Source organism: Lepisosteus oculatus, chromosome 8 (assembly GCF_040954835.1).
Source record: "Lepisosteus oculatus isolate fLepOcu1 chromosome 8, fLepOcu1.hap2, whole genome shotgun sequence".
Lineage (NCBI taxonomy): Eukaryota > Metazoa > Chordata > Actinopteri > Semionotiformes > Lepisosteidae > Lepisosteus > Lepisosteus oculatus.
Window position 1 is genome coordinate 38,479,372 of NC_090703.1, and position 18,614 is coordinate 38,497,985.

Below are 18,614 nucleotides of genomic sequence, written 5' to 3' on the forward strand. Positions count from 1 at the left end.
ACACCAAGACCCCTACTCTTTTCGGGAAACACCCTGGGATTTTTAACCACCACAGAGAATCAGGACATCGGTTTTACGTCTCATCCGAAGGAAGGCGCCTTTTTACAATATGGTGTCCCCGTCACTATACTGGGGCACTAGGACCTACACAGGCTGCAGGATGAGCGCCCTCTACTGGCCCCACTAACACCTCTTCCAGCAGCAACCGTAGTTTTCCCCAGAAGGTCTCCCATCCAGGTTCATACCTGCTAAGCTTTAGTGGGTTGCCAGTTGTGAGTTGCAGGGTAAGATGGCTACTAGCATATATAACGGCCAGACCTCTTTACTAAAGCTACACTCTTTGAAGTCCTTAGTATCCTCCTCCTTTCGCTGACATCCAATAAGGGAAGGATTTTAAGAAACCACATCCAACATTTTTGACTTTATACATTTTATTTTGAGTTTTACAATGTTAGGCAGAGAGTATGTTTTTTCCCTCTTAGCCACAATCAAAACCAGGTTTGCAAATGAATCATATGGAGTCTAGTTTTGGGACAGTGGCATGGTGGTTAGTGGCATCTGTGTTACAGCAAGGATCTCTCACATTCAGCTTCTATCCATATGCTTTTCTCCCATCTTCCAAAGACACACCAGCTAGATAAACTGGTGTCGCTAAATTGTGTGTGAGACTACGTGTGTTCATTCACAAGCTTCATGCATTGGACTAGTGCTCTGTCAAGGATATGCTATCCCAAGACTTACCAAGAACAAGTAATAATAGGTGGATCAAAGCAGGTTTAGACATTACGGTATAAATAAGTCTTGAAATTTCATTCAACAATATCCATGTTTTGAAAATGTCTGCACATCACACAAAACTTGATATTCCAGAAGAAAAAAAAACAGGTCAAAGAACAATTTCCTTGAGACCAGTTAGAAAATCATACAAAAGGATCTGTACTCTTATTATGTAAGATTTTACTGTTTTTTTTTGGTCTTATATATTCAGAACCTTTGTGTACCAAAGATGGCGCATACTATATAAGACACAAGGTAAAACTTTGCTGCTTTAAAAATAAGCACATGAAGAGAACCTTTTAACTCCTGAATGTCAATTTCCAACAATTCATTCCGCGGCACTTTAAGATGGCAGCTCTATGAATAAAATTAAAGCAGAGTCTAAATGCTGTCTCCCTCTGTCATCATTTGGCAGTTAATGTTACTTCGTTGTTGCACTCACTATGCTATTACACTTAAGTAGAATAGAATACTTCAGTTTCAGCTCATTTATGCTTGAAGTATAAAACCATGAGACAAAATGATACAGACACAAATGTGTGACAAAGGAGATCCTGAATTTACTTTTACACTTGACTGCTAGGGCTTTAAAAGATGCCTTTTAGGATTAGACTTTTATTATCATGAATAAAAAGAATAGGTACTAGCTCTTTGATGTTCCACAATGATTAACATCACAATAGAGTGATGCTGGCTCTGAGGACTTCATCCACACCAGTGACTACTTGCCTAGAAAGGAAGAAAGCAGGCAGTTTCATTAAAGGTACTGAACTCCTTGCCTTCCTACATTTACCTTCCAGAAAGTGAGGTTGACTGCACTTGCTGAGCAACATAAACTTCAATTTTTGAACCGCAAAGTGCAAGAGCAACCAGGAGAACTTGGTTTAAGGACACACATGCTCCAGGCAATTTAATATGTACTTTCTGTTAATACTGAAGTTTTCTGATTGCGGTTCTGTGCAAGCTTCAGCAGTGTGGTGCATTAGATCAACAGCAGCTATTTCGGTAAGTAGGAATTCACTTGGTAGGTATGGAGATTTTGCAACTTGAAGACTGGGCTCAGGCACCTCGGGGTTGCTGGGTTATATCACTAGCCTGACCGGAACGACATGCCTCAGGGGGCAGTAGGTATTTAAGGCAGCTAAGATTTCCTGAGATGATGTGAAACAGTGACCCCTGCAGGTCCCAGTGAGCTTGCTACATCATTGAAGAGAACTGCGTCAAATTTACCTTCCTATGCCTTAGCTCTCCTTTCATGCTGTGATGTTACAGAAGGAGAAAGATGCAGGAGACCCAGCTTTGCAGATTTTTAGGTATGCATTGCTCATCCTACTTACTCCCGTGCTATTTTGAGGGCTACGGCAGCACACACCAACCAAGGCTAACACTGTCACAAATCTGGTGTGAAAAAATCTGTCACAAGGAAAACTAAAAAAATGAGTGACGTAAAAATATTTCCTTTGTCTTTACTCACATGTACAATAAACTTGGGTCTGCAAATAAAAAACAGGTGCAAAGGCTCACAGTTTTTGTGGTAGAGATAAAAACAAAAATTCAACTTAAAGACTGAAATATCCAGTTGCGGAATTAACGCCACAAAGAAAAACAAACGAGTGCAGTCATTTTTGCAAATCTGTTCAATTTAGCAAGAAGGATTTCTTCGCAGTCTTGAAATGTAGATGAACTAATCATCCATTTACACTGTTGAATTTCAGAGCCTGAAATCCAGACAGTACTTCATTGCATTTCTACCGATCAAGTGAGATCAGTAGATCACTTTTAACGTGCCCTGCAACACAGAAAAGTACAGTCTCACTGCCAGCTGTCAATTCTGCTTATTCCTGCAGCTCCCTTTTTTGAGACATCTCAGTCTGTTTTCCTTTCAGGACAGATGAAGCACTCTGGGACTGCCGACACAAGATAATGAAAAATAGAAAACGCTCAAACACACAAAAAGAAGAAAAGTTTACTTTTACTTCCCTTAATAAATTATCCCACAGTGCAGCACTCATTGATTATATTCCAATGTCAGTTAATGACCGCATCTATTGCAAGGTTCAGATCACCAGCAGGTTATAAGCCCTGTGAGAAACTGATGCCTTATTTTCTATTGTAAACTGAGTTACTTTAATCTGTAAATATATTTAAATTCAAATGTGTGAATACAGATGACACTGCTAAATCACTGATGCACAGTATAAAAACAAAGGCAATTGGAAGTATAGCTCCACACGCACTGTACAAATCTTTTGAGACAGTCTTGATAATATACAAGTATATATGGACTTTAAAAACTTAACGGCGTGAACAGAAATTTATTAGAATACACAGAATACTTATGTATACCATTGAAAAAGCAAAAATCTGTATTTATTGGAAAGGATACATTGCAATCTAATAAAACATCATATTAGATCTATAATAAAAGCATAATGACAAGCTGATTAACGCAGTGGCAGCAATATAAATCCAACTGAAAAACAAAATGGACACTTTGAAAGACACTGTGGACACTTGGATTATGACAGTATACCACTCTCAAACTCAGGGCTACACTGAACCCATTTACAGATTGCAAAGAGCTATAACTGCAGTGTGAAACAGCTATAAACATACTTTCATTCAAAGCCAAGTCATCCCTATTCTCTACAACTGTAATACCATTATAACGATGATCATCTTTTTTCTGCTCTTTAGATATGTAGTAAAAGTCATCCAAAGCAAGAATTACAAGCAATCAGTACTCAATGCATTTCATCTCCAAGAACAACAGGAAGCTATTTATATAAGACATTAGGTTCTGACATTCTGAAATTCTTAGGCTGTATTTAATCCTACCTAGCATTCACATACTTACTGGAACAGCAGCAACCAATAAAGTGCGTTTCAAAATCCAACGTGAAATAAAAATGTTAATAGGGCGTAAAGAATGAACTATGAAACACTAATCTGATGAAGTCACATCAAATAAACTGTGAGTAATTGACCCTCACACAGAAAACTTTTTGCCTCAATGCCAGAAGCACATATTACCGGTTTCAATTTAGTGAAACAGTGATGGCTGTTTTCCACTTGAAACTAAATAATAAAAACAAGCAGTCCTGAGACTTCCATTTTTTAAAGCACTGTTTTAGGCAGATATGGTAAAGAAACTATAATGAACCACAATGAGCCTCCAAACTCTGAAACCTGAACACTGAAGCTGCAACTAAGACATCAGAAGTGATCTTGGTGAGGAGAGAGACTCTAGGATCGAGTTGTTTAAAGACCCTACTTACATCTCATCTGACCTGTCCAGAACAACAATGAATTATACAATAATTACATCCCACTGTCTAGAAATATAGCTGAACTGATATTACAAATGCAGCAATTCAAAAGGTGCTATGATACAGTTAAAAAATTGAGTGATTTAGGGTAGCTCTTACAAGATATTTATCGATGTAATTCTCTTACTTTCGTCCTTTGGGGTTGCTTAAAATGTAAACCAAATTAAGAATGGGTATGATTTTCAAAGCGCTGTAGAACTTTTTATTTTTGGAACTTAATCTAAAAGTAAAATAAAAGTGTCATCAATAATGTCATGCCGAGAATTACCTGTAAGAAAGCTGGCTAGCCAGCACATACCAATGGCAACAATAACTTCAGTTGTGAACCTCAGTCATTTTGCTGCTCTCTTGGGCAACATATTAACATTCATGTTTTGTTATGTGCTAAATCTCTGGTACTGATATACCACCACTGGTGGCAGTTATATTTAGACACGATCCTGAGATGTATTTGGCAACAGAAGCTGCTTAACTCTGCGATACTGACCAAGGTGCCCATTCACAATTCCTTGTACTAGAATCTGTCATTTTAATATCGACAGATAACTATGTCCCAGATGAATAAAATGAAAGTTTGTTTTGTTTCTCTGCAGTTTATGAACAGATCTGAAGATGAACTTGAAGGAGAAAGAACAAAAGAAGAGCCATACTGATCTAGCCAGATCAAAAGAGAAATCTGTTCCTACAGAGGAAAAAACAAATGTGGTAAGTTTCACTTACCATGCAAACAAACACTGGCAATCGACACTAACCTACAATCCGACAAAAAAGTAACCAGTATCAAACGCTACAGCAGTACATTAAAGCAAAATTTAGAGAATTGTACAATTTGTTTTTTCGGAGGAAAGCTTCTGACAAACACAGGAACATAAGGAAATTATGGCTTCATTGTTAGTTTTCTAGGCCACTGTTAAAATGTTTTTAAAATAAATGCAGGACTGAACAAAAACAAATTCTGTAAAATAAATTCTAATTGAAAATCTGAGTAATTTTATAACTGTTTCTTAGAATTGCAAAGATTAAGAAAATCCCTCATGTATGAGAGTTAATTATATTTTACTTCCTGTTATATATACTAAAATATATTTTTAAAGTAAAATCCAAAAAAAGATTAATGCAGCAAAAGGTAAAAAAAAGATCAAATGTTCGCCAGCAATTAAATTGGCACTGACACACTGACTGCTGCAGTTTAATATATTTAAACCACTTCAGCACTTCTGAATCAACAAGACTCATTTTTTATCACAATGTCTGCCGTTAAAGGGTCATAATTAAGAAATACAATCACTTCCATCTTCCATTTGCTAATTTGTGCTTAAAATATAAATCAATACTTTAGAACTCTTAGCATGTCAGAACAGTTAGACTACAATCAGAGTTTTTGTTCAGCTTAAAGTGTTCTAATGCACAATAAACTGCAAGGACTAACTGCAGTAGGCGTTTTCTTTTAAAAAAAAAAACAATTCCACACGGACCTCTATTGCTTAAACACATCTTAAAAAAGGATTTGCATGACTAAAAGCAATCAGTGCTCCATGGTAAGAATTTTTTTCTTCCCTCTCATACAAGCATACCACTTGAGCTTCCAAGGTTAAGGCAATCTATTTCCCCTCATACCACCAGATTCTAATAGGATCTACAAATGTTGAATGGACAGCTCCGACACAGAGAGAAGAGGGTGAGGGGAGGCTTCTACCAGTCTTTCCTCAATAATAACCGTATATCAGAATACCGTTTTAACTGGGATGCAAGTATTGCCCCTAACAAAAGGCTAGTTCTAATTTAATGTATAGCAAGACAAGCATTTTAATCAATCAACCAGATAATCCAGTCAAGAGAATCGTCTGAAACAGCACTCACAGAATGGAAACACTGTGCTACAGTTCCTAACATTTGCAGAACACTGTTTTAGTTGGATTTGCGGTGCATCAGACGAGATACAAACACTCACTGACTACAGAAGGTACATGACCATGCTACAGATTTACTGCAAACAAAAACAAAAAAAAGCACTCCACCATAACATGCTTTAAATTATTTTATTTTTTTTTACTTACATGTATGCTGGTGAGAGTGGAGATGACCTAGATGTTTTAAGCACAGGAACTGGGAATTTCCAGCTAGCAGGAGAACCGCTTTTCCATTTCAATGGCATGTTGTCACCACAGTGCTACAATAACAGCAAAGAGCGTTTCCATAACAGACTTCCAGCTAGGACTTCCATCCCACACTGCGCTCGAACTGATGACTGCTGCAGCTAAAGACAAGCTAATGATTCTGCCAATGCTCTTAAGCCAATGTTTCCACTCTGCCTGTTTGGCAAAATAGAGCTGTGAGGCATCTCCTTTTAAAAACCCCGTTCTGTCCCCTAAAGCGGTATGATGATTCTATCTGACTAGCTCAACAATAGTGCCACCTTGTTAAAGGAGAGTTGACTGCAGTACGTGTTAAGGGAGAAAAAAAAAAGGACTGCACTGAACAGAGAGACAGCACAATGCAGCTTTGTTTACTACACAGAGCAAAGGCTGCATAAAGGGAAAAAGCAAACAACCATTGTTAAACCTAAACTGGGAGGTCATTCTTCAGAATCTAGGAAGAAAAAAAGATGCATCAACTCCGGCAAATGAGAAAGCCACTACTAAGTACATTGAGATAAAAAAAAAATAGAACTCACAAACATCACAAAGGGAGCGTGTGATTTATACGATTCAGACGTACCTAGTCAGAATACACTTGCCATCCTCTGAACATTCTTCTTTTGAGCTACAACAATAGAAATGGGATATTAATCTCAGCATAGCCTTGGGCCACAAGCTAATAAGAGATCAAGACTTGAAATTTCGGCAGCCCGTTTCCCTTTCGCTCAAGCTCCATCCAAACAAAACATTAGTGCCATTATGGAAAGCAGCTCATTTCCACAATTACAGTCCATCCCATCCAAAGTGCACTGAGCCAAATGTCAAAAAGTCTGAAATGATGCAATTTCCTGCATGCTGCTTCTCGTAGTTTTAAGGTTTCTCATTGAATCTGTATTTTTTTTTCTCTCAGAATTTTAGTTCCCTAGTTCCTTCTCCAAGCATGTTGTTAAGCAACTCCTCATGCATTTTACAACAAGCTGCAGCAATCCCCAGCTATCTCCCTCTCCCTCTCTCTCTCTCTGTCTGTCTTCCTGCAGCAGGAAAGCATGCAGCAGCCTGCTGGCAAAGCAAAGCCCACGGAGGGATGCGAGTCTTAATTGAAAAGCCCCTCCGAGAGCTCACAAGTCACTTCCGTGTCCAGGCAGGAGAAGGCGGTGTGGCAGCCGGTCAGGGCAGACCCTCATGGACCCAGCCGACAGAGACGACACCAGCTGACACGCGCACGGAGAAAGCCAAACTACTGACAATGAGGGGCTTCTGAAGACTGACACCCTCGGTTTACCGCACAGCTAATGATGTGCTGCTCTAGGTCTTCATTCCATTTTTTTTTTATCAGTCCAGTTGGTTCATTAAGGTATTCTGCTCCACACCGTGTAAGTAAAAAGGCTGGAAGCCGTAACATCAGGAATGGAACCAAGTCATCATTTATACTGAGGTTTCCACACCACTGTTAATCTGAGACAGGTGAAGCAAACTGATCTGACCTCTTCAGATTCAGTAAGTGTATTTTAATCAAAGAATTTTTCCTGTCCTTGGATTCCAAATTATGACGGAGGCAAATTTTTGCACCTGTGTAAATCCTTACACATTTCAAAACCTTTTTTTTAGCTTTGCAAAGAAATACAGACACAATGAAATGATGGTGATGACTAATTCACAATAGCCAGCACAATAATATCAGCAGCAAAGAAAAATGCAAAATAAGCAAAGATACTCATTCTTCTTCATTAATCCTACGCATAGAAACGTCAAATAACATCTATTTTCACCACACTCCTACTCTAGTTGGTAGCACGCCAATCAAGGCAAGTGTTTTACATGAGTGTCACAGCTTTGATATACATACAGTATGTTCAATAGCTGTAAAGGAACCATCCACAAAGACAGTACAGCCATTGTTCTACCTCATACACAGAACAAAGCCCGATCGCCATTACACAGTTCTATGCCAAGAAAAAAAACTCCCTTTATGACACTAATGATTTGGTATATTAAGCTACCTCAGCAGCAGACATGGATCAACCTTTTTTAAACCAGACCAACAAGGTGAATCGCAGCACCCAGTCTAACTCAATTTTAACTGCTGTCAAAGAAGAACAATTCTCAGGGTGCATTAAAACCACAGTCCCAGAGGTGTGGAACCAGTTTAATAAACCAATGCCTTAATCTCTTATAGCACCTACTGGGAACCTCAATGTTATTATGAAAAGAAAAAAAAAACCTTCCAATTATAGAGTGGAAGATGTCTGTGACCTGCTTCTCCAATACAAAAGGGAAATAGAGCACAAGGTTTGCAAAGATTAAGGGAGCAATGGAGAAAGAAGAGTCAACTTGCTTTTCATCAATTGCATTCTACACACAAAAGAATACCACTGATTTTGTGGTGTCTGAAGAACCATCCTTTTCCCTAAAGACGCCTTCCATCCATTCACAATCAGATATTTATGACTGGAGTTACAGGACCGATAAATTAGACAACTAATGTTGCTTTTTTTTATTTCCCATTATTCAACTTTTGAAATAGGCTTCTATGAAGCTGAGAAAAAAATGGGCTGCTCCTTCTTTGTCACTGATTTGAAATATCAGCCTGAAAAGCCAGTACAGCAGCACGTTTGGATGTATTTGGACATTTAAAGGGCAACACGTTAGCTAATTAGAAAGCTTAATTAAAATATATTTTTCCAAATGGGTCACTGTTGTTGTACAATAAAAACCTTGAGTCATTATATACAACAAAAAGGTCTATTCCATGCTGAAAATAAAATAAAATAAATTTTGGCAGTGGAAACTTCTTCGAGTATATAAAAATTAAAGCCCATCTCATCCAGCCATTTCTTACAAGAAACCAGAGTATCTCCTTTGGCAGTATGGCATGGTAAGCATGCTCTATACTCCCACAACTGTTTGTGTAAAGAAGCACATCCTGTTCTCATTTTTAAATACACTTTCCCTTAGTTTTCATTTGTGCCCTTCAAATTGTACTACTAAAAGGGTAGCTTTATCATTGCCCTTAAGGATTTTGAAGGCCTTAATCAAGTCTGATACAGTCTTCTTTGCTCAGGAGTGAAAAGATTCACCTCTTAACATCTTTTAATCAGCTCAGGCCATTCTTTTAAAACAAGCAAGTGCAATCTTCTCATTTTCTAAAACACTGTACATTAGACCAATGCAAGTACACAAAGATGCACATAAATGGAGACGTTGTAAGTGTCCAACTTCACATGTGCAGAGAGTTGTGGACTGTGCAGCTTGTTCGTTATTTGTTCTAAATTAAAAAGGGAACAATAGATATCCTTCAAAATTGTGCTTTATATAGTGTATTTCAATAAGTGCTTTGGTATGTATATAATTCAACAGTAAAAAAAGCTACAATGAATATGAATAGTATAATTTATTCAAAACAGATTAAGGATGCTTAAAACATACCAGGACTCTATGTGCTCATTGGAGGAAGGAAAGGGGATTTGCTGTACTTAAAATCTGACAAAGGTTTAGGGTTGGGAAATTCTATTGTATATACTCTGGGGCACAGACAACAACTCTTTGATCTTTTGTGAGCGATTAGTTTCCTCGGTCGATAGCGTTCTTATCAAAATTCCACTGTAAAAGCTCCTTCATCTATCATTTTTATACCTGTTTCTACAAAAATAAGCTCTCGGATGGCTCATTATCACAGCATGTCCACACTTTCAGTGAACTCTTATCTTTGAGCTAACAGTGTGTGTGGAATGGGAATGCTGTGCTTTTTTAGTTCTCGTTCAAATTAACACTCCATTTGCTGATAAAGTCATCAGACATGTTACACTTACTGTACATCCAAATGTACCATGTAACGTATTATGACGATGTCAAGACATTTTTAGAAATGTTCTATAATCTGTGAATAATTGGTTCAAAGAGCTCAAATAAAAATGCCTTCAATGTTAAAACCCTTTGAGATCTCTACAATCTATCACTTGCACTGCTTCGAATAGGTGCTGTACACTAAGAAAGAACCAATTGAATTCCAAACAATCTTTCACACTTGAGCTGTGAAAAACTAAAGCAAAATAGATCTCCACTCTGTCCTGTTGTATTTGGGGGATTATTGAAAGCAATATAGATGAGGTGCAAGCAGCTAAAAGGATTTTCTCTGAAGATGAAGGGAGAATGTATTGGGTTCTCCCTATAGATGAATAAAGGGAGCACTACCATCCTAAAAAACGATCTGCTGGGACCAGTGATTTCCAATCAAAGAGATATCTGGAGAAAGCCTTCGAAACTGAGCAAACAGTGCTTATCTGGAATTCTGATTTCATATATTTCCCATTTGCCTTCTTTATACAGGTATTTATTGTTCTTATCCTAGAGTTCCAGATAGAATCAGACAGAATTCTGGTACCGCCAGAATCAGGCATTCCGCCATCTGGCGCATGTCACACAGAATATAAGCGTGAAGAGCTCTAATGTTAATCCCTTTGAAACAGACAATATAGACAGAATAAGAAAATAAAAAAAAACACCAGGCATAAAAATGCAGCCAACGAAGGCCAAGCTGTCATCGGCCCATTACTTTTGAGTACTGGGAGCTTCCCCGCTATCACAGGGAGACCGTAACAGTGACTGTTTCTCTGGGTGTTCACTGCACCATTTAAGACAACAGCCAGCTTCTCTGCCTTTTCCTGCCAAGTAAATTAAACTGGAATTTGGAGTACTAACCTTTTTCTAAGGTACATTTTTCTCTGACCTGAATTCAACTTAATTCAAATTCCGGACCTCCCAGACAAACATTCTGTTTTATTAAATCGTAAGGACAATTTAGACACTATAAAGTTCTGCTGTTTGTAAAGACAGAGCATGTATTTATATCACATATTCTACATGGATTGATTTTCAATGCCACTGGTATAAGACACTGTACAATGTTTACTAAAGCATTAAAATCTCATGGATATTTTGACATTTTTCAACATAAGAGTGTAAGGAAAACTCTTTAAATTGTACAGGATGAGACTGCAATTCATGTGCACAGGAGGTGAGACAAAGATAATTAATACTGAGAATTTAGATTAAAGCTTTAGAGGGATGAAAGAGTGGCATAGAAAAGTCATGGAAGATCCTTTTCAGCGTCATGCCACACAGGCAGTTTCTAGGTAAACACCTAGAGAAACGGGCAGGCATTGTGGCCAGCAGCTACGTGGAGTGGTGATGGCCTCTGGCAGGTGCTTCCTGCAGACTGTTTTCCTCGTTTACACTTCTCCTGTCACTCTGCTATTTTTAGACATGCTCTGTAATTTAGATCCATGATTTATTTAGGAAAAAGATGTAGTGGTTTAGCAGTAATTCCAATTCAATACATCTTCTATTAAAAAAGAAAAAGCTAAATACTTGTACCATTAATCACTGCACATTTTTATAGCACATCAATACATCACATCAAATAAGGCTTTTATAACAGTAATATAATTTCACTGCAGTGCTTTATCCCACAGGAGAATTTGGCTGCTGTATTTGCTTTGCACACACATACAATGTCACGGTCTCCCACTGAGAACACTATTAACTACATAGACAGAAAATGCTGAACATCGGGTTTTCTTAAATTTCTTTGTGAAATTATAACGCATCTTAAGTACTGGTCGCTGCATAAAACAAAGGGAAGAGAATGATAATGACTGCAATAAAGAGACTCCTTTGAGTATTTACTGCATGAATCTGATAATGCGGATTTACTTCACATTTCAGCTAAACTCGTGTTTTACACAGTAACACATACATTAATTATACTCCTAAGTTTAGTACATTGCAACTGCATTCCTCTTGGCCCTGAAATGAGAATTATTTCCACCCCTGAGAATGACGATGTGTGTCCTGTTCATAGGCGGTCACTGTGGGCTTTATTCCTGTTGGCACGTTACACCCCTGACATGTAAATCACACTCCAGTTGACACCCAGTTCATGTGCAGCTGATCTTGAAGAAAAGCCCAAGCCTGCGTCCTTCACACCTTCTGCTCTCAATATATCAATGGTGACCAGTCAGTCCTTTTTTTTGGAATGACAGATTTTTTGCTCTTCAACCACATTCTCCTTTCCTCAAAATGATATTTTCAAACAACAAGCACTGCAGAGCAGAATGTGTTTTGAATTAAAAGAAACTGCACCAGGCAGAAATCTCTGAATTTTGTCATCTTGTACACCAATACTATTTATGGCAAACTTTCGACAGGTTCAAAGCATTTTTGTCATCCCAGTTTCCATTTGCACAAGCACAATGCATTTCAAATGAATAATTCACAATACAAATAAAAAGCACTAAACATTATTGTATTTCTCTAGCATTGAAATTCAAAGGTCCTCATTCACTACAGGGCGATGTAATTCTATTAACACTCGGTAAGGATACGGACACAAATGACGTTAATTCTAATAAGCCTAATTTTATTATTAAACACTTATTGTAAGAAGCACAGCTTATTGATAAATGACATATGAATAATAATGAGAAGAGAAATATGAAACTTCAAACATAGCTACATTTAAAGTACTGTATTTATTTTTTTTTTCTGAAAGCCATACTGTGTATTTATATAATGTAATATTACATAATTTACATATCAATATACCAAAATAATTTGAAATAATTTTAAAATTAAAAAAATTATCAAGGAAATCATGAGCCTGTCATTTCATAGACTACAGTTGCTTTCTTTTCCTGAAAAGGCTAAAACACCATTCATTCAAATTTTAAGAAAACATTATAGGGGACGAAAAATATTCTAGGAACAAGTAATAGGTTTATTCCATGCTGAAAAGAGAAGAAAGAAAACACAACGTTTTAGCTGTGGAGCTTTCTGTTTTGATCCACAGCCGAAACATTGTGTTTTCTTTCTCCTCTTTTCAGCATGAAATAAACCTATTACTTGTTCCTAGAACATTTTTTGTCCTCAAATTTTAAGCAAACATTAGAATGAATAATATTATGAAATGAATGAAAAATATTATAGCCCATCTTGCTATGAGTACTGATCACTACTCTGCTGCTTTTCCGTTTATTTTTTGAGATTGCATATTTTTCTAAAATGCTAATTAGATTGACTGCAATCTACACAAGAGGTCACATTAAATAATGAAGTTTGGTCCTATAAGGAAACACCAGTGGTTTACCTCTGAAATAACATGTTTACATTTCTAAATCATTTAACAGTGCACTTTAGAATGCCATTTTTATAGGGCAGAATAACATTATATCATCTGGGGAAAAGTAAGAAAAAGCACTTATTATTACACTGAAATGTGTACAGTACGTGAATCTTTTAAAAGTGCATGCTGAAAGAAAATTGGGAAATGGCCATAAAATGACCACTTATTACAGTTAAAGCACAGTGCATTCCCAATTTGTAGCTAATCTCATAAATGCTGAAAACAACACGCAAAAGGTTTTGAAATTTCCTTTCCAGTTGTTAAACAAGAGAAGCCCTTTTAACTTATCTTAGACAAATGCTTCTTAATGCTTCAGAAGTTCACTGACCTACAGAATGCATAGCAGTACACTGTTTTGTGTTTGCAGACTATAAGCAGCTACTGTATGTCACCACCCAAGAAAAACAGCACATTTGGTAATAGAAAGCAATATCACTCCATTATTACACAAAAGCGTGATCGTGATGTAAAACTGAAGAAAAAAGAAGGCTGTCTAAAGAAAGTAATCAGTAATGAACCTTTATATATTGAATAAGCATTATATCCCTACTTGTGCTTTCTATGATGAGTTACATTACTAGGTGCATTTCAAGTAATTTAGCAACATCACTTGTGAAATGAATCATGACTCAGTCTTTCTTGCTTGCAGTTCTCACTCCACCTCAATGTTTAATCTGTTTGTTTTTTGGACCCACACATACAAAAAATGTAATCTTCTGCATATTTTAAACATGGCTTACATTCTGTAACTCCAATTTAATCCCCTTTAGTTTGACATGTGAACATAAAGTATTACATTTAAACCAAAAAAAGAATTATACGATTTAACCCCATGGATAAACCCTTTATTATTTTTATCAGGTATGTTTACTGAGCTTCAAAATAAAACATCATTTTCAATAAGGGATGATGACGACTTTCTTGCCTAATTTTCTAACCTTTTCAGTCCACCAGTACCAAGAGGTTGAGACAGCCTCATTCAGAGTCACTTCTTCAAGTAGTATCAGCCCACTCCAGTACACTGTACCTTAATCATCTCAATTAGTTAATTTAATTGCTACAATTTATGCACAGAAGCAAGTAGATTAATACAGATATACAAGACTAATGACATTTTAACATGCATACATTTAAATCAATAGTATCACAGACAATGAAACAATCAATTCAAATTATCATTATGAAAATGTGTATATCAACAGTACCTTTGCTGAAAACAAACAAGTCTACAGTAAGTATTCCTTTCTCTGGTGGCTTGCTGTAGGAAATGCCCTATTGTTTATTACATGTATGTTGAAAAGTGCACATATCTTGGAATGGTTGTTTTTTCCAGAAGAACATTAGATCAATGTCTCTGTCAAATAATTAATTAGAACATGAGGGTGCAAACTTTCTTTTCCATGTTGTTTTTTCAGTGGACACCCACTCACTAGTATACAGCTCTGCCTTTTCTGGTTTTGGTTCAAACATCCGTCATCATCTTTTAAGTGTACTCCACTGATAATTTACAGGTTTTGCAAAAAACGATACTCCATCTCTGTACAGTACATTAGGTGAATACTCTTGCATTCATTGAAATAATGTAGTTAATGCATCCATTTTTAATTTTTGCACTTTTCTTTAATTGCTTCAGTTTATTAATTTGTGCCCATAAACTCAACATAATTAGATTATAATTGTATAATCACTTCCTAATTTCTTACCTAAAGAAATGCCTGAAGGCTACCGTATGAACTGCGATTTAAAAACGCAGGTCACATGGTCAAGAAATCTAAATGTAACACACTCACAAAGTTATCAGTAGGACAACGACTTCATAACACAAATCTTTTAGTAGCAGGTGCACTGACATCGAACATTTAACACATGTAAGTCATTACGCTAATTAAGAGCCATCATAAACAGGGCTGACATGCTTATGTGGCTGCTGTTGGAAACACTAGAAGCTGTACATGTGACACAGTTTGAACCCGGTTACACACATTGTCATGTGGGATTCTGACCCATTCGTAGTGCCTAGACGAGCATGTGCCTGTTCACAGCTCTCCAAACCTAAGATGCTACAACCGGGGATAGACTATGCACTGTTGGAAATATGTGAAATTTCTGGCAGTGTCCACACTACATAGTGAGAAACAAGAAGCTGACTTAGTCCAGCCTGACAACTAATAACCTGCAAATATTCTCTTGACAAACAGGACATTTACATTGCTGTGCTTTCTTTCTTGTTTTTATCACTTTAGACACTTAACAGATTAAATCCGTTCATTTCCTATCCTTCTCCCTGTCACTAATAAGGTAATTTTCATGTGGTGATGAGGTAACAAAGTCTTGGTCGTATCATGAATGATGAATTAATCAAAATGACACCAATAACATTTAATATCCCAATACAGTAATACTTCTCTTGATTCCCAACATACATTTCACACAAGCTATCATATTTTTGACTGGAATTATCTTTTCTTAACCTTTTCTTTGCTCGTCTTGTACTGCTGTTCTTGTGACGTATTTGGTCATGTCTTTTGCCTACATTAACAGGCATTAACAAAACAATATTGTTTATAAATGAGTTGTATGGAACCAGATGGTAAATGCTCTGCATGGTCAGCTAACGGTGGTGCAGCTAGTGAATGCTGCTGAACATACCGTGTGGGCTCGCAGGGTAGCCAGAGCCTATCCCGGGAAGCTACGGGCGCAACACCGGGTACATTCTGGATGGGACACCAGTCCATCGGAGGGCTCACACAGACACAAACTGATAGGCACTACAAACTCGGAAGAGGAAGAGGAGGAGGAGGAGGAGGAAGAGGAAGAGGAGGAAGAGGAAGAAGAAGAAGAAGACGCTCACCACACATCGGCTTTCAGTGGGGAGGAGAGCAGAGTGATGAAGCCAATTCACAGATGGGGAATATAAGGAGGCCATGATTGGTAAAGGCCAATGGGAAATTTGGCCAGGACGCCAGGGTTACACCTCTACTCCTTTCGAGAAAACAGTAGGATTTTAAACTAGGGTCAATTTTCTCAGAAGCTGATTGACCTACCAGAGTCGTTTTAGACTGGTATCACACCAAGTCTGGAACTGAACCCAGGGCCCCAGAGACACGGGGCACAAATGACAACCCCTGCACCATCGTGCTGATGTCCGGGGGCACATGCTCCTTGCAAAACATATACATTTCTTGAAATAAACTATTTTGCATGGTAATAAAAAATAATGATCTAATAAAGCTATAAAATAGCCTCTTAAATATAACATAAGCATAACACAGGAAGTGCAGTCGTGAGGCTATACATCACATATACAGAAATATGCCCCAAGGCACATGTTTCTCACACGAGTTTAAATCAATATTACATGCAGACAGGTTAGCTTTCCAGCAAGCAACCCCTTTCGGTTCACTTTAGTTTTTAAAATGAGCTACTGGGTAGCTATCGAACTGCAAATAGCAACAATTCTAATGTCTGTACTTTTTGCATCTAAAAAGAAGTTTCACAGAGTGTAAGCTTATCTTCGACATCCAGATGCTTTCCCATTTTCACGAAAATACTTCCATGGTATCTGAATCCCAGTTTAATCAGATAATCAAAGCTTCATGCAACAGGTAACATGTTGCAAAACAACTTTGTTTTTCTAACATGTTCAGTTTGCATTTATTGTAAGAAGTGGTTTTAACTCAAAATGTATTATGCACTCTTAGAATAATGCATTCATGTGTTATCGATTATTAGGCAAATTAAGCTTATAACTGCAGAGTACGCATATAATCTCTTTCCGCCTCCATTTAATTTACAAATATGCCATTGTTTATAAAGCTACTTACAGTTAAGATACACTTAGCAGCTGGATTTCCACTGAGATTATAGAAACCCATTCACTCTAGAAATTGGTAATGGATTCATTTAAAACACAGAATGTGAATAAGATTTTTTTGAAACCTGACAGATGCCTGTGCAGCTGTAAGAACACTTAATCAAGTCAGCTTCTTCAGTGCAATCGGAGCAAGAGACCGCAGTATGACCAGCAAATCCAAAACTGAATCCAACTGACAGGCAATGGGAGGCTCATTACCTTCCCTGTATTACAGAGCAAAGTCGATCTATGGAGAATGAAAAACCCTGGTCCCCTCACCCCCTGTCTGTTGTTCTGTCACTAGGCAATCATTCATCTGACGAAACACAAAGAGAGAAGAGCATGTTCGTATGACCTCCCACATCAGCTCTTCTCCATCCTGATCCGTCATCTTAAAAGCTCCCAGTATGGAAGCAGAAATTCATCGCTAAAAGAGCCATCCTGTAAACACAGGCAACACTCAGAATCCTCCAACCTGAAACTGTAAATGTATGGAAGTGCTACACTAGCACCTCTCCAAAGACTACCTCTCCTACCAACGCCAATACAGCAGAAACTAACACTTAAATCTCTCTGAGGTATTTATGGATCACCTCAAACCTGTACCTCTTCAAATTTGAATTGACATTCTCAGGCAAGTAAGCAGTACAAGAGTTTAAACGGTCTAACAATAAATCAGGCCACCAAGACCACATGCTTTGTCCTTGAACCGACCCATCATCATGACAGGGCCCAGTTCACAGGCCACCTCAAGCATGACTGAGCAGATTTAAGAATCAAAGACAAAATCCAATAACTGCTGAGGCAAGTAAGTGGGAAAGAACAGCTTCACACAGGGGGGGATTAAAAAAGTGCTGCACTGTTCATCTGTGGTCCTTATTAAGCACCTTGAGGTTTTCATCAAATCAAAAATGACAGATTTTACTTAATTAAAAAATGTTAATACCCCAATCAGTGATTACCTCCGCCCCCATTAGCACTAATCTTGGGATACTTAATCTTTCTTCTGGTAAACAACCTTAGGAGGACGGCTAATCTGGGCTGTGAAAACAGCCAAATTACATACAGACGTTTGAATTAAGTGCAACTAGGTACTGTACATGGCCAAACCTGTTAGCTATAACTATCACAAGTAGCATGATGACTTCGGACTTCTAACCTGTTGGAGGAGTTTCCAAAAATGCACATGACACTAATCTAGTTTTTTCTTTGCAGCTGTCAAAACCAAAGATCTTTTTCTTACTGGAAAGCACAGTGTGCATTATGCCCATTTATCTGATGGAAAACTATCAAACTAGTTGTCTTTGTTGTAAACCTTTGGAAAGGCTAACTCCTAT

General features: G+C 37.6%; 1 protein-coding gene across 18 annotated transcripts in view; it reads right to left on the reverse strand.

The window, feature by feature from the left end:
• klhl13 (kelch-like family member 13) overlaps positions 1 to 18,614 on the reverse strand; it is a 116,896-nt gene that overhangs the window by 42,069 nt on the left and 56,213 nt on the right. The window contains exons 1-2 of one of the 18 annotated variants that reach the window (XM_015351823.2): positions 6,825 to 6,913; positions 6,164 to 6,276 (exon numbers count right to left, since the gene is read on the reverse strand). The exons of 15 other annotated variants lie outside the window; for them this stretch is intronic. In XM_015351823.2, coding sequence (XP_015207309.1) covers positions 6,164 to 6,261 — 98 coding nt within the window. In that variant the 5' untranslated portion in view covers positions 6,262 to 6,276; positions 6,825 to 6,913. Of the gene's footprint in view, positions 1 to 6,163; positions 6,794 to 6,824; positions 7,469 to 18,614 lie in introns of those variants that run through there. 2 more of the 18 variants (XM_006633047.3, XM_006633046.3) reach the window with 2 other exon arrangements.